At 36.9% G+C, this 16935-nt stretch overlaps 1 protein-coding gene across 6 annotated transcripts in view; it reads right to left on the reverse strand.

The window, feature by feature from the left end:
• PPP1R42 (protein phosphatase 1 regulatory subunit 42) overlaps positions 1 to 10603 on the reverse strand; it is a 25451-nt gene extending 14848 nt beyond the window's left edge. For all 6 annotated transcript variants that reach the window (XR_010829709.1, XR_010829710.1, XR_010829711.1 and 3 more), the window contains exons 1-5: positions 10454 to 10603; positions 9388 to 9602; positions 7015 to 7181; positions 6502 to 6640; positions 4523 to 4639 (exon numbers count right to left, since the gene is read on the reverse strand). Coding sequence is in view for 3 of the 6 variants with exons in the window: in XM_013172503.3 (XP_013027957.2) it covers positions 4523 to 4639; positions 6502 to 6640; positions 7015 to 7181; positions 9388 to 9516 (552 nt within the window). In the remaining 3 variants the exon portion in view is untranslated. The remainder of the gene's footprint in view (positions 1 to 4522; positions 4640 to 6501; positions 6641 to 7014; positions 7182 to 9387; positions 9603 to 10453) is intronic.
• Positions 10604 to 16935: the final 6332 nt, after the last annotated feature.

Here is a 16935-nt window from a genome sequence, read left to right on the forward strand (position 1 = left end):
CTCAGTATATCACAATTGCACAGAAGAAACGGTGATGCAGTTGGAAAACTCTTTCCTTTTAAGGATACAGTAATGCCAGCTATGGAAAATTACTACTGCAGTTCCACCTGTGAGCACCTAAAACAGAAGAATCACCACCTGAAAGCTTGTATGATATATAAAGTCTCTTAACACAGCCCCATGGTCTCACAGAGCCCTCAGAGTATCACAGTGACCAACTAGATTTTGAACAATTTGTGGAAGAATAAATATTTTCCAAAGAATGGACTATAAAAAGGCTAAAAATCATAAGCCAAGGTAGATTGCCTATTTACGCATATGAAAAATTGTATTTTACAGGAGGAATGGTAACCCCCAGCCTACAATAACTGTGGGTGGTCAGTTACAGCATTGGCCCAAATAGTGAAATTTTTGAAATATACCTTTCTCCATCTGGGTTTCTGTCTGGTTACCCAAGGGCAGTATGACCCAGATAAAACTTCCTCTGTTCTTTAAGCACAATAAATTCAAGCTAAAAGGATGCAAAGCTTAGCAGATTGGTCCTTTCTACTCAGATACTCTACCTTCTGAAATACTTTATTTTCAAAATTTCACTTAACTGTGGTTCTTGTTATGCTGCCTTATATGTGTGAAAAGCTTAAGCAAGGATTCAAAACAATCTGTATGAATGCAAGAGAAGAGGCAATTTCTTTATGTTGTACAGTTGTAATAATTTGAAAATAAAAATCTACTGATCGTGATCTGATAGATTCTAACTTGCGAAGTCTACAGAATTTTGTAGCTAGATGCCAACAATTAAATTTATAGCAATGTAGATGTCTTCAGCTCCTTCAAATCTAGAAAATCACTTGGGTAATGTGAGCATGAAGAATTCTGGTTTTAGGCTAGGCTATTAAAAATGAAGTAAGATTTCACAATTGTATTTATTTATTCTTACCTGGCCATTCAAGCATTGTTTTTGAAATCTCTAACATGTTCTGGATTTCACTAGAAATATATTTGTTCACGTAATAGTTTTGGAATACAAAATTGTCTACTACTGAAATAAAATGTATACAGTTTAACTTTGATGAATGCATACAAAGAGTCCTGTAGATTTTTGTTAGCTGTTACTTACTTGATAAATGACCCAGAACATGCTTACTCCAGTGTATGTTTATCTAAGAGCACACTAATCCTTTGCTGAAATATGATTACCCTTTCGATACGCTCTAGTTGTTCATTGCCTTCCTGTCTCTAATAAAGTGCTTTCACTTCCCAGCCTTTCAATAAGCTGTACTAAAGGGACCAGACACTCTTCTGGGCAGTCTCCGTTTGATAAATGATCATGTCATGCTATCACTTTGAGGTCTGCTACAAAATACCAACGAGCAAATTATATTCCATCTGGGGGGGGGGAGAGGGGGAAGGGCGAGTGCCTTAGCAGGCAGCTGGGGTGCTGGGGTGCTGGCAATAATGTTCTTACCAATTAATGATGGCCGTTTAAGAATTGGTATTTGACCAGTATGCTCCACTTTTTATCGGAAAAGTCTACTCCAACTGCCCTAACTACATCTACAGACAGCAATTTGTCACCGTTTTGACTGCCTGTCATAATCTGTTTGAGAAAATCTATACTTTCTCTCTTGTTCCTGACTCAATTTTGAAGTGAACGAATTCATCTTTTGTGATATCCTCTTGTCATAATCAATACTGGGCAGAGGTTGAATAAATTAAAGACTTAGGAAATACAGATTTTCATAGGTATTTCTAGCTATATTTTCACTATCCATCTATCCATCCAAACACTCACATAAGTCATAATCTTCCCAAACCTACTGTGTAGTATGTATGTACACATACGTACATACACGCTGGCCTTCTGTAAACAGGAGTAGTTTATTAGGAATAGCTGTGAAAAAAAATCCCCTTAGTATTCCTACCTAAATATACAGAGGCCTAGAAGTCCTCATGAAACTAACTGAAGTAAACAAGAAGCTCAATAAGATACAATAATTGCAGTAGCAAGAAAACAAAGAAAAGCCAATTCTATTAAAATTGATTATATTCTTGATAACTGGCATAACATGTTTTCTTTCTTTCTTTCTTTTCTTTTTTTTTTTTTTTTTTACTTGTGGTAGCTAGTCACAGTACGCTACTTTGCATGAACTGGGGAAAATTACTTAATTTCTGTCCTGTCTACTGTTCAGACTACATTATATAAACTTCAGTCATGTGAAACAAGGTCATAATCCTTGATGTCTGTTAATTATGCTAACAATTCCCTGAATTAGCCAGAACCTTAAGTGCTTGACTTTACTAGCCCTAATTTTCTACTATGCTGAAATCAGCATGGCATCATTGAAAACTGAGGGAGTATGTTTTTGATTTTTTTTAATAAAGATGTGAAAAAAAGTAGATAAATGTTTGATATAAAGTAATAATACTAATTATACAAAAGTGAAGAAAAGTCCACATGAGGAAAAGCGTTTCATGCATTTGTTAGGGTTTCACATTTCCCTCTTTTGCAGAGATTCCATTTTATTCCTGCATGCCATCTACCTCTGCTACACAGATCACTGCTGTGACCAGCCCTGCTAAGATCTGGGTGGCTCCTCTACAGCTCCCTTCCCGCTGGGTGCAGCACAGCTGCAGACAGACTCTCCACTGCTCCTCTGTTTTGTGGTACCACCATGGTCTCGATGCCAAAAATTCCTGGGGATGTTCTTGATAGCAGTGATGGGATAGTGGGGATAGGAAAGCAGGATTTAGAGCCTTTGGCATGCAGAAGAGGTATATTTCAGAGTTTTGAAAACATGGGAGCAAGAGAAAGGGGTATGCAGGCAGATTGTGTGGGAATGAAAGAGCCTTTGCTGTAAGCAACAAGCTCAGCCTGCAGAACCTATTAAGTGTATGTAGTACAAGTGTGTAGTCCCTAGTTTTTTTCCAACTATCAGTTGTAGAATAATGTAAACCAAGGAATCATGAAATTCAGGAGTGCAGAAAAATTGAAACATACTCAAAACTTCTCTCAATTATTTTTTAAAAGTTAGTGGATCTATAAGATCATTCTCCTGGTAGCTGTTCAGTGTAAGTTAAAGCATTTAAGCAGAGCTAAAATTGCCATTTTTAAAAGAAATACTTTGCATGGCCTACTGCTTATTCAATGCTTTTTTTAATTTAAATAAGAATTTATATTTGTAATAACTGGACGTACTAGTACATAATCTCTAAAACAGTAAATGTAGCTGGAAAGCTGGATATCCAGCTGTGTTACCCTGTAGGTTTGTCACATTTAATATGGTCATTAATATTAAAGGTCTCAAAGAATATGAATAGAAATACTCTACCTGCTCCATATTTTCAAAATTTGGAGATTGTTTATAGGAAACACAGGACAATCACTTTCAAAATTTATCACAGCTTGATCCAAGTGTAACTGATAGCAGGAGCAGTAAATAGCTCAAATGCTAACCACATAATTTTTCAAAAGCTGTGACCTTATAACACGGAAATCTAAATGTCTGATTGATTTGGATAAATAGTAATTCTTGTCTATCTGATGATAGAATAATGAAATGCAATAATTAACTAAATACCATACACTCAGTTACTGAATAATGCAATCTTTTTATCCACTTATTCTGTTTGAGAAGATACCATTTTTTCCTCTGAAACACTGAAAATGCTGTCTTTAAACTGGCAACCTCATTCTTAGTAACAATCACTTGTTTGGCTATGACAATCTTCTTTAAGATCATCACAACTGAAGTCTCTTGTACTTAAAGAAGGAAGAAACAATTAAAGCCACTGTACTAAGCTTTCTTTTGAATAGACTCGTTTTTGAGAGGAGTCCTTTTTGAAAGACTACCTATTTTAAAAAGCTTTCAGTTATTTTGATGTAGCCAACACATTCAATATGGTTTTAATTATCTAGCATAAGCCTACATGAATTGTACTTCTATATGAATTCAGTCACAACCACCAGCCAGAGACACAGCTTGAAATACAAGACATTAATAATACCCTAGTTTAAAAAAAAAGGAAGAAAAAAAAAGACTGCATCATTCATCATTTTTAAATATTAAAATATAAAAAATTAAGAGTCCAAACAAAGTATATTGACCTAGGTATTTGCTAAATTATGCACATACAGTACTAGAATCTCCTCAGTAGCAAACAGAACTGCCAAATTCAATGTAAAAGGCATTATGTGTTCTAAGAACTAGTAACCATACTTGTTTTAATAATTACTAACCAATGAAAGTTAACTTTTTCTGAAGAAACAGAATGTACTCAGTTGATAGATGCATGCACGACTGCTCTTTGCATAGGATTACAGGACATTCGGACATCCTAGATAAATGGTTCTCTATTTTTAATCTCAACGAGATATTTGGATGAGAAAAACATGCTCGGAAAGTCAGAGGTTCAGTAACTGTAGAAGTAAAGTTTATTTTTACTCATCTATATTGTGATAAAGATGAGTTTGACTATTGTTTTAGTCATCCATACTAAATAGTACAAACATTGATTTTAGTACCTTCATATGTTGAAGTTGATTGTCAGCTGCTCTAAGATAAGAAAGATTTTCCAGAACTGCCAGCTCTTCTAATTCATCAATGTTGTTATTGCTGATATTCAACACAGACAAGGATTTCTGGAGGAAAAAAAGCAGAAAATTTTTTCATGCCGTGCATGACTCAGTTGTAAATTTTTACAGAAAATTGTCTTAACAAGCAAGTGAATGAAGCAGAAACACATAAATGCAACTACCTCATACACATTGTTTTCTGTTGACTTTGCATCTTGTCCTCAAGTGCTGTTCATTTTGATTTTGAAATCAACCCAAAGTAAAATTATTTCTCTACTATTTCAGGAATTCTTTACAAATGCAGATTTTTTTTTTTTCCTAAACACATTCAAATGCTTTACAGAGTTCTGCAAGTGTTAGTAACTCTACGTTTGAAGTAGATTACAGACACAGAAATTGACTGTTTTATTCCATGGTTACATCTGAACCACCTAGAGCTCAAAGCCATATCTGATACCCATGTAGTCTCATTTAACAGCTGGATTATCCTGTTATTCTTTCAGGCTTGATACTGCCAGCTTCGCTGTATACATCTCTCTACTCCTTGTCCCTTCTTTGGAACACTAGTGAGTCACATAATGCACTTTGCCTTTCCTAACAGGCAATAGTTGCAGAGATCTTTACATTCTAGGTAAGAAGTAAATGTGTTTCAGGTATTTATCTCAGGAAATACTTAACGTAGTTTCACATAAAAGTAACAAGAAGCTTGTATCTCTAGAAGGTGAAAAAGAGCACCTAATCCAGTGAGTTTAGAATTATACCAGATATAGCACCTACCGTTGGTTAGAAAATGCCTATTTCAGCAGTATATATCTGGAAACGTAACCCTCTTCTAAAATCTGAGCTACGAACAAGATCTGCCTTTCAGACAAAAATTACCAGTATCATCCTGATATACACAGTGTGACAAGTTCATCAGACAAATGATTCGGGATATTGTCATCAGCAAAACATTTGCTCACAGTGCACTGAGAACTATATGGCCCCATGTTTTTGGCCAAAAACAGGAGAAGATGATGATGTAAGAAGCGATGTCTTAAAAAGGGACAAAACACTTAGTGCCTACAGGGTAAAACCAGAACGTTTTCACGTGTAACTTTTAAAAAGGTGTTACATGGTCAAGGGTGAAAAGCGTTTCTCAAAACAAAACAAAAACAAAGCAGCCCCCCCTCCCTCCCCCAAACTTAAATAAAAGCTAGGAAGAACAAAATGTTAGTGTGTCTATGCCAGGATGCTGCAAAATACTGAAGTGTATGAGTTACCATGCTGGGAAAATTGCAGCTGTATAATCTCTCTCCTTTCATCATCTCTCCAGAATAGAGGAAACAAAATAAAAGTGCTGTCACAGGAATGGCCCATTTCTTTTAAACGAAAATAGCAATACATGTCTTGGATTAATTCTTTTCAAACCAGCACAAATTAGAGCTAGGTAAAATGTTTATGATATACACATGAAAAGAATTCACTTCTCAGTGAGCATTCTTTGTTCATCTTCACAAAACAGATCATCAAGCTCTGACTGCATTGGGAGATACAGCAAGGTGATTTTTTCTTGGAGTATAAAACTACAAACATCAGTAAATAAAGTCTAATAAATAAACTAAAATAACTGATTCTGATAAATTCCTACCCTCTTTTTTTTTTTTTGTTTATTCACATTCTGTTGGGGTAGTGCATCCACACATTTCCTTACTTCCTCTTTCTCTTCATTCTCATTTCCATCCTTCACAGAAAAATAAATGAAGTTGTTAGAATCTGCTGGACTCCCTGCTTATATGACAACTGGGATGGGAGTCCCTTGATAGAACTTTTAAGGCTGCTACCAATTAGCAGAAAAAGAATACATGCAATGATCAAGTCCTAATTATTTCTCCTAAAAACACTACCTATTGATTAATGACCCATTGAAAACCTCAAAATGTACTTACTGCCAAGGACCTAAGAGATCTTGGATCAAAGAGAAGCTTTTCGCCAAGGGGGAGATGTTGACTTTCAATATGTAGCTCCCTTATCTCTTCTAATTTATCCAAGCCCTCTACTACAGTGATGTAGTTACCCCCCAAATACCTGAAAAATAGAATCCAAAATAGATTTAACATCCTTTGAACATTAAAGTGAACACAAGGCTTCAAAATACTTAAAAAATAAGCACAACGTGCAAGTAGATCATATAGCTGACAGATCAAAGTCTGTTTTAGAAATTTGATGTATCGATTCTATTATTGTTAAATAGCTGAAAAAAAGGAAAACAGTTTAAATGTCAGTATGTTATGTTATTACTTCACTCATTATATCATAAACACTTCATTGAAAAATCAATTTTTATTTGAAACGTGAAATTTAACAACTTAAGGGATCTTAAAAGGCTACATCATTTTTGAATTTCTTAGTGTAATAGTTATCCTTTTACCAGCAAAATAAATACATGATTTTCAACTTACAGTTTTTCGAGGTTTTTCAGTGATGAGAGATTTTCTATACATGAAATACAATTGTTTTGAAGGTAAAGGTGTGTTATATTTGAAGCAAAGCCCAAGTTCTGGATTTGACTGATTCGGTTATCATATAAATACAGAACTCTAAGATTTCTACACAAAGAGATGTCACCCTGAAATAAAAAAAAATAAAATAAAAAAAATTAATGCTATAAAAAGTGTATTCACTACCTGCTTCTGGAAGCTGTTGATTGCTTTTATCCTTAAGTTCTGCTGCATTGTTTCTACATTTTTACCTTTAACAAACACTTTAAATGATATTTTTCCTAGAAAGAACGAGTTAGAGTCAATAATAATCTCTGGCATAGATTTATGACAGAAATCTGTCGTTACTGTTCTGCTGTACAGAAGCTGAGGATTACGGCTGAGGATCAGCAGGTAGATCACATTCTGTGTGACTTCATTCCCTTCCCTGCCTTCATCTGAATGATTTCAGAAAAGCCCATTGTTAGTGGAGTTCTTTCCATCAAATCTCAGTGATGTAACAAAAACCATTTCTTGGCGAAGGAGTAATGATTCCTACAAAAACTTTCACATCAATGTATTTTAATATATTTCTGATCCTAAGATTTCACTCAAATGTGAAGTTTCTTTCTAAGTATCCTTCTTAAATAACCAAACGATAGCATGTTTTTATAAGGGTTTCTCTAAAACTTCTGTATGGCATCTGATGAACTAGTACTAATCAAATGGACTGATCAAATTAACAACTCACTATGCTAAAAAGTGAGCTGAATAAAACCATTTGCTTGCATGTGTCTGTTCCCATGGAACAAGGTACGTAAATCTTCTTGACTGAAATCACACTTGTTTTTTAAACAGAAAACCATTGCACACAACAATTCAGTTATTTGGGGTTCAGCAATTTCAAAATGTGCTCAGTATCTCAAGGGGACTCGAATTAACTCAGGATTTACTGAAACCTTATAAATTTCACACTGTTAAGCTCAAAAGAGGACTGGGTTAAGTTTGGAGGTTTAATCTTTGAAAATAAAAAGGTCATTTTTTTTTTTTTAATGAATAAGCCCCAGGGAGCAATTAAAAAATGTAGATTTTAACTTGTCTAATTTGAAAAAGCCATTACACCAGTCCAAATCCGTTAACCTCTCTTGGTTTATATCCCGTTCCTGAACTCTGCTTTCCTTTTTCAGACTTCCCCTGAAATCTCTGGAATAAACCACAGACAGATTGAAAATATTTTGCTGCAAATTAACAACTCTTTGTAAAATTACCAAGAATGGAAAAAATACGGCATTAGAGAAAATAAGCATTGCACTTAATAGTATGTAATATCATTATTACATCCTTAAAAAAATAAATCTGATCTGCAAAATTACTACTTCCTTACATCTCCCTCTATTCCACACTCCATATTTTTTATAAATGTAACCATCAATAAATACAAATCTTTAAATAAAAAAAAATATACTGTTGCTGATAATCTTTTTTTTTTTTTTTTTTTTTTTTATTGTTAAGCTTATACCTATGGTCTCCAAAAGCACTACAACTAGTTTTCAGTATGGCTAGGGCACTGCCTTCAAAGTTCTGCACCTACTGATTCAGCGGCAACAACCTGGCTGTATTCAGTGGCTAAAGCGGTAAGTAAGCAAAGGTATTATTTCTATACTGGTGATATCCTGAAAGGCCCTTTACAATGTAACAACTGTATAAAACAGTCAAAATAGCAAATTGTTTACATTTTTAGAGCTGCAGATTTCAATAATAGCTCTGTGAATTACTGCAATAATATTTCACCTTAACACTTCAGTTCACCTCTCTTTCTTGTATCATTGCTTACATGGATTTTCTGTTTTTTTTGATGAATCGCAAAAAATAATGCACTGATAATATCTTTCTTGTCTATCACATAGTTGAATATATTTCTACAGTTTCTGGTAGGTAAAATATTTCAACAAGATTTTTGCAACAGAAATAAAAAAGTGTCAGGTCAAGAAATAATTTATTATTAATGACTAATAATACTGTTGGAGTTATAGTCACTTGCTTTGATGTTTTATATGAAAATTTACAGCTAAAAGGTTGTTTACATATTTCAAATGCATCTGCATTTAAAATCAATTTATACACTTTTAGGTACAAGCAGTTTTCTACAAAATAACATCACTTGTGTATAGTGAAGCATGTTTCCACAGAAATAGGCTTAACTACAAATAAATATAAATGTTAAAAAAACATGTAACTGCTGTAAAATATAAACTTTGCTTGCAAGTCTTCACAACTACAAGCAACTCATCAGAAGAGTAACAACAAAACATTTGAATAGACAGGTTAAAAGGAATAAAGAGAAATAAATCTTACAATTGCATCTATATTTTTATCTGATAAATTCAGATGAGTCATTTTTCGCAGGTACTGTCCGAAGTCCTCTTCTTTGCGATTCTTGTTACTGAGGTTTTTAGCAATTAGGTCCGTCGTTAGTCGAACCATAATTCCGTAATAGGCCAAACTGCTCTACCTCTTTTAATATCACTAAGTGTATTGCATGTGCTCTTCTATGTAGCTTCATAAAATGCCTTAAAAACAAAAGCAAAATATTACACTACTTGCACCACATGTCTTAAACAAAGCTGATATGTATCCTTCAAATCTGACATTTCCCAACCAAGTCTTTTTGCTTACCATGACACATCTGTGTAGTGTTTGCTGCTTATAAAAACCTCACCTTTACTGCTGTATTTTTTTTTCAAACTTTTAGTGTATTCAATAGCATTTAAATGCATCATTGTGATTGTTGTTTCAATGTTGTACCTTATTCTTTGTCTTTTTCATGTGGAAACCTGAGCACAGTGATCCACAGGGAAGTAATTCTCATACACAACTAATTAATGGCAGCTGGTGAGCTGAGGACTAGATAAAAACCACGTAGCTGCTTATGGCAGGTTTTATAGGGCTATGATAACTTAGAGGAGCGGAGCTGGGGGGGAGGGCAAGATGCGTTTTGATCTGGCTGTGTAAAGTCTGGGGATGAAAACACCGCAAGGAAAGGAACTTGACCAGGCAGTACAAACAGTCTGTGTTTTTTTTAGCCAGTGCATGATACAGCCCCCATCAGCGCTATCAAAACAACGGAGGAGCGAGCAAAAAGCACCCAAACGCTCATCTCATGCAGCCACATAAACCAAGGCACAGAGAACCCACCTTATCAGGATTACATTTATGAGAAACTGAGGAAAAGCGAAGATTAAAACCTTAAACCCAGAAGAAACTTCCTCCCTCCCTAAGCAAGGCTGAAGCTCAGCAGTACCCCCTTGATCCACGCGCAAAAAAAATGATTTCATTTTTTTATATAAAGGTGGGGAGAGCAGAAGGGACATAATTTCGTTTTATTGGGAAGTGCACTTGTTGTTTTTTATCACGGAAATACCTTCCGGGGCCTTTTCGTAGACCTCCTAGCAGCAGCGGAGGTGGGGGCTCTGTGAGGACTCGGACCGGGCCGGCATCACGCAGCCCCTCAGGGGTTGCCCCGGCAACGCAACGCCAACAGCGTAAGGCGGGGGAGCCGCTCCCGCCGCCCGCCCTCGCCACCCAATCAGCGGCGCGGAGGGCGGGGAGCGCGGCTGCGCAGCCGCCGGGGAGTCGACGCCGTTTGCGTAAGGGCTGTGGGCGGTGGGGCTGAGGGAGGTGGTGGTGGCGGGGTGCTCTGGCTGCCCGGCCCCTCGTGTGCCTCCAGGGGCGGGCTGGGTGCTGGTTCTGTCAGCGGGGTCCCTGTGGGTACAGGAGGCCAGTGGCCAGGAGATTGTCAAGAGGAGGAGAGGAAGCTTTGAAACCTGTTAAAATAAATGGATGTTGAATAGCATTGCTGCTAAGAGCTCGTTGCCTTGCTAGTATTTTATTAATGCCGTGGGCACTTAGGTTTTGGTTAGCTGCAGGTTTTCCATCTGGTGTTGCCCCTTCTTGCTGTGTGTCAGCCGCTTCTTGTGAGCACAAATTCCTGGCAACACCAAAGCTAAACTTGAGGGGTTTGTTTCCCCCCATGTGTAAATTTAATAGATTGAGTGAATACCGTATTTTGCATAATCATTTCATTAGAAAAAGGTTGGGTAATGTTTAATATGCTTTTCCAATGAGGAAACTTTTTTTTTTTTTTTTTAAATGTACCAACCTTTTTGGTGCTTATTTTAATGAATTAGTTACTTGCTGATGACACAAAACTGGGAGCAGTGCCCGATGCACCACCAGAAGGTTGTACTGCCATCCATGGCAACCTCAACAGGAACCTCATGAAGTTCAACACGAAGTGTAAAGTTCACGCATCAGCATATGCAGGGGCTTTGCAGAAAAGGCCCTGGGTGTCCTGGTGGGCACCAAGTTGAACATGAGCCAGCAGTGATGTGCCCTTGCTGCAAAGAAGGCTAAAGGTATCCTGGACTGTGTTAGTGTTGCCAGCAGGTGCAGGGAGGTGATCCTTTCCCTGTTCAGTGGAACCCAATGACAGGACAAGAGGCAATGGGCACAAACTGGAACACGGGAGGTTCCTTCTGAACATCAGAAAACATTTTTTCACTGTGTGGGTGACAGAGCGCCAGCACAGGTTGCCCACAGAGGTTGTGGAGTCTCCCTCCTTGGAGATCTCCAAAAGCCATTTGGGCATGGTCCTGGGCAGGCAGCTTTAGGTGGCCCTGCTGAGCAGATGGCCTCCAGAGGCCCCTTCCAATCTTAACCAGTCAGTGATTCTATGAAATAAGCATATGAATAACTCACTGTAAGTCAAAAAAATGTATACATGTTGTGCAGACATTTGGTTGGAACATAAAAGTGCATCAGTTGAAGTCAGTGGCAAAATCTATTGTTTCCAATGCAACCAAGACTAGGACTTTATTTCTCTTACAGGAAAAAATACAGAATGTTGTAAAGAGCAAGCGTATTTTACTTTGACCTTTGTTAGAAATGCAGACAAGGTATAAAGAGTCCTGTCCTTCCAACCTGGAATTTCCTATATCCTTCTTTTAGAGGATACAAAAGATCATAAGATGCCCTTATTTCAGCAGTGGAATCCAAACTGAGCATGCCCTGGAGCTGCTTGTTCTGGGAAATGTTTCTGTTAAAAAAGTACTTTAATATTATGAAAGTTAATTTTGGACTTAGTCTGGTCTCCCTCATAGCTGTAGATTTTGCAGGTGTCTAGGGCTGTCTGTTAGTAATTTGATTTAAATGCAGACAAAGCTATGAGAAGTTTCAGAGAGAATATTTATTCATTAAGATCTGAAATAGGATTCTCATCTAGTGGCATGGAGTATTAAACAATCATCTGTGTACTCTCCAGTATGGCAGTAATTTGGCTGAGTACAAGAAGTCTTTGTCTTCAAAACAGCTTTTGGAAATACCTGTATAAAATCATAGATGGCTGTAATTCTCACAATTCTAGATTGGAACATTGAACTGAAATTTATTTCTATGGACATAAAACACCTTAAGAGTCTTCTTTGCATAAACCCAACCCAATTCCCTGTGCTGGGCAAGTTTGAGAAGCACTAGTTGTGAGCTGTTTCCCCACAGTGCCTTCTTAGCATCCTTCCAGTGGAGGTTACAAGATCTTCATTGGGTAGTTGTCATTAATTGATTTTATTCCTTCTTCGATCTAATTTCTGTTTGGGGTTGGATAACAATTTTGCTTATACTGACTGCTGATAACAGAACTGTGCAAGCCTAAGCAAAACCTAAGCTAAGAGAGAGAATTTCTGAAGTGACTAAAAGTGACTTCTCCTATGAAGACAGGCTGAGGGAGTGGGGTTGCTCAGCCTGGAGAAGAGAAGGCTCCGGGAAGACCTTACAGCAGCCTTCCAGTACCTACAGGAAAGCTGGGGAGGGACTCTGTGCCAGGGCGTGTAGCAATAGGGCAAGGGAGAATAGCTTTAAACTGAGAGAGGAAGTTTAGATGAGATGTTAGGAGGAAGTTCTTCACTCAGAGAGTGGTGAGGCACTGGCACAGGCTGCCCAGAGAAGCTGTGGATGCCCCATCCCTGGAGGTGTTCAAGGCCAGGCTGGATGGGGCTTTGGGCATCCTGGTCTGGTGGGAGGTGTTCCTGCCCATGGCAGGGGGTTGGAACTGGGTGATCTTTAAGGTCCCTTCCAACCCAAACCATTTTATGATTCTATGAAATGAAACAGATTGCTGTTAGATAAGTTTCGAAAATGATTTCTGCAAATACAACTAAAATAAAATTAAAACTGGTCCAACACCAGCATTAAAATATATTAGAGCCTGGAAGTAAAAATGAAGTTGTTAGAAACCTATCTTTGTTATAAGCATCTTCATGATGCTTATAATGTGTCTTTATAAACATTGTATCTTACCTCCAGCAGAGACTACAATGTTGATTTGGGAAATGCAAGATTCAGTCTCCAAAGATGAGCAAAATAAATGAAAATGCCCTTTTAGTTTTCACCATAGAGAGAATAGCCATTCTGGTGCTGTCACTTTAGCACCAGACAGAGCTGTAGAAGATAACAGATTTCCAAATATTGTTATGAAGTTTGATAGACGAACTAGGAAGAGAAACTAAAACTTACTCTATGCTGCTAATATTCAGAAACAGTCAGAAGATGTACTGGTATCTCAGCATTATTTTGTCAAACACTATATAGCGAGTGAATGTGAGTATTCACACAGTCATTCTTCTTTATTCTTAAAGAGATGTAAGTTGTTATCTACATGTTACGTGTCCCCGGCTTTTATATAAATATTTGTGTTAAACCATTTTGGCCACTTTGAGATTTTTACCTAATTGTCATAAGATTTTTTAAAAAGGAAAAGGTAGATGTTCCACAAAAAAAAAGTATAATGAGGAGCTGGTTGGAGTTTGTATCACAATACAAAATGCACAAATCTCACTTAAGTTGAGGGGATATCTGCTGATTTAGTACCTCCACATTTCTCCAGTTATATCTTCAGTGTCGTGGGACTCAGACTGACAATATCTTCCTTAGGAACAGATTAAAAATACAAGCTTCATTCTAACCTCCAGTGATGTGTAAGTGAAGGCAACTTGTCTTCAGCTGGAGAAAAAAGTTCAGATGGTTGTAATTACTAAATTACAACTAAATTACTACATGCCATTAGATGCAGGCACATAAGTTAATTTCAGTTTTTAATAAAGTAATGCCACTGCAGTTATACACAAGCCCTAAGGTAATTGTGTCTACAACAGAGAAATTCACACAGGAAATGATGGACAAATTGCATAGGAGTTGAATGCATGTTTCAGCTGAAAATGAAGAGTTCCTAAAAAGTATATTTATAATCCCCTTAAAGGGCTTAAGCACTTCCTATCCAAGATAATCTAAACAAACTATGCAAAATACAATAAACATTCTTTGCTAACAGTATTTTTGAGACTTGCTAGTTGAGGTGGTTAATATCTGACAAACTGGAGATGTAGTGATGACCTTTAGTACGTAAAATGATAGTACTTGCATATCCTTTTTCATCTGTATTTTTAAGATCAGTCTCATTATTTCATAGAGAGGAAAACAGACACTTGCTCTGGCAAAAACGCTTTGCTAAAGTTTATGCAATCCTGGCTTGTGAGAAGTCAGGAAGAAAACCCAATTCTCCTGAGATGGAGTCCTATGACCTATCCAGTGGACCATGCTACTTCCCAGAATACTGTAGTTTTCAGAAAGCCCTGTATGAAGCAATTTTTCATAATTAAAACATATTTTCATATGTTTTCATATTTTCATATTTTCATATGCAATTTTCATAATTAAAAACAAACCAAACGTCACAGCAAATATTTCATATGTTAGAAGTTTCATCTGAAGGTCAAAATTAACGTTCCTAAATTACATATTTCCTTATGGATATTATTCCTAGGCTCTGAAAAGTAAAACTACAGCTCATAAAAAATACACCCTGAGGAACATGTTACTTCATTAATTCCTTAAAGGTTTAGCATAATTGTTTTTAACTCCAGAAAAATCCTTCAACCAACTGGAGGCTCTCTGATGTCTGCTCTTTAAGACTTGACACAAGCTGAAAAAAAATCCTACATGCATGCAATTAATCTTATATATTATCACTACATATTTTAGTAATTTTAACCTCTTAGGGATTTGCACCCTTAAAACAATGCTAGCTCAACTCTTTAGTACTGAAATTTGCCTACTTTTGGATTCTTGAAAGCATTTGCTTTTGTCATTTTATCTTAACCTAGTTTATGGTGTGATATGCAAAATCTTGTATATTAGGATTTCAATAAATACTTTAAATATTGTACATTAACATACTATGTTAGCAGTGTAAGAGTCCAATTCTGATTTGGACTACTTGGGGCACAGCTATGAAGCTATAAATGTCCATATATACAGTACCATAGGAACTCCAAGTAACCCTCAGAACCCAAACCGGTCCTATTACCTTGCTGCTGTCTAGTAAGCTGGTTACACTAACAATTGGAAAATAAAATAAAAAAGAAAACACTTTCCTACAAATTTGTGTGAGCAAACTGCAACAGAACTGGCGTTACAGTTCATACTAAATTGAGAAGTACTACACAAACACTGTGTGCCTTGGAGCAATGTACTGTTGCTGTGCAAGAGTGATCCGGTGCCCAAGCTCATGGCAACTTTAAAACTTCAAAGGCTATTACTGTATCTGTAGGAACAGTCTGCCTCTCTGAAATTTCATGAAGGACAAGGCAGGTTGAGGTAAAAACAAAATGTCCAAAACGAGACACAAAGTTTTACGAAGACACAAGTGCAAGAAAGTTAAGCTTCATCTATCAAATAGGAAGATTAAAAGGGCTCGTTCTATTTAATCTGAGATTGTGTGCATAAACTACCACTGAAGGCAAAGAAAATGAGTCCCTTGCTCAAGGAACATTTCTTCTGGCCTGGCATGAATGTGAGGTACGGGGCTACTTAATAAATTGTGATATTGCTCAAAAACGAAGAAGTGGGTGCAAGCGTGAAAGAATTAATGTACGTATTTGTATAGAGTTGATATACAACATGTACAATTCTCAAGAACACCTTTACTCCAGCGTTTTTTTTTCCCGAGTCCCCAAACTTCTTGTTAGAATTATGGTATACTTCCTATACCTGAATGATTCTCCACTGCTTAGGATCCCTGTATGTGTGGACATATTTGATTATTCACTTGTGGTAGCCATTTTCAATAAACAGAATTCTGATCTCCGTAAAAGGCAGAGTTTGGAATATTGCTAGCATTAACGATGGTTGATCAAAGACAAGGGGATTCCTGAACACTGCAAAAAGGGTCCCGTACAGGCCACAGGTATAGCCAAACACATGGATAATTGTGAATTTGGTTATAACACTGTGCTCAGCAAGCAACAAAGCAAGTAACTTAACAGACAACTTTATTTACATCAGCATTTAAGGGAATTAATATTGCTATAGTTAATAAGACAAATTGATATTATAAAGCCGACCGTGACTAAAAACATTCATTGTAAGCCTACGTGTGTTAAATTTCAGCTCGTGGCTATTGTAAGTGAGGACAGTTTAAATATGCCTAGTAGGCTAATATGAGATTAAACTATTATTTTATATTTCAGGTGGACGCTAGATATATCCAAAACTTTTGGACCATGTTACGCAAAGAGAATCCTATAAGGTGGGAAATATAACCCGGGTTACAAGTAGGTATCTATCTCACAGAAGTTGGATACTTCATGAAGTATTCACATACTAAGTGGGACAATGGCTCTATACTACAATTTAAGTCTCAAAAACACCTATGGAAGAGAGAAAGTAGGGAAAATTACTGGCTAGGTACACGGCTATGTCTTCCTTCAAAGGTACTGCTGTGGGCTTTTGTATTATGCTTGCTTGTATGGAAGGCTGGTCTTGCCATTCCCAGAAAAATTAATAACCTTGAAT

This window comes from Anser cygnoides, chromosome 2 (assembly GCF_040182565.1).
Source record: "Anser cygnoides isolate HZ-2024a breed goose chromosome 2, Taihu_goose_T2T_genome, whole genome shotgun sequence".
Taxonomy (NCBI): Eukaryota; Metazoa; Chordata; class Aves; order Anseriformes; family Anatidae; genus Anser; species Anser cygnoides.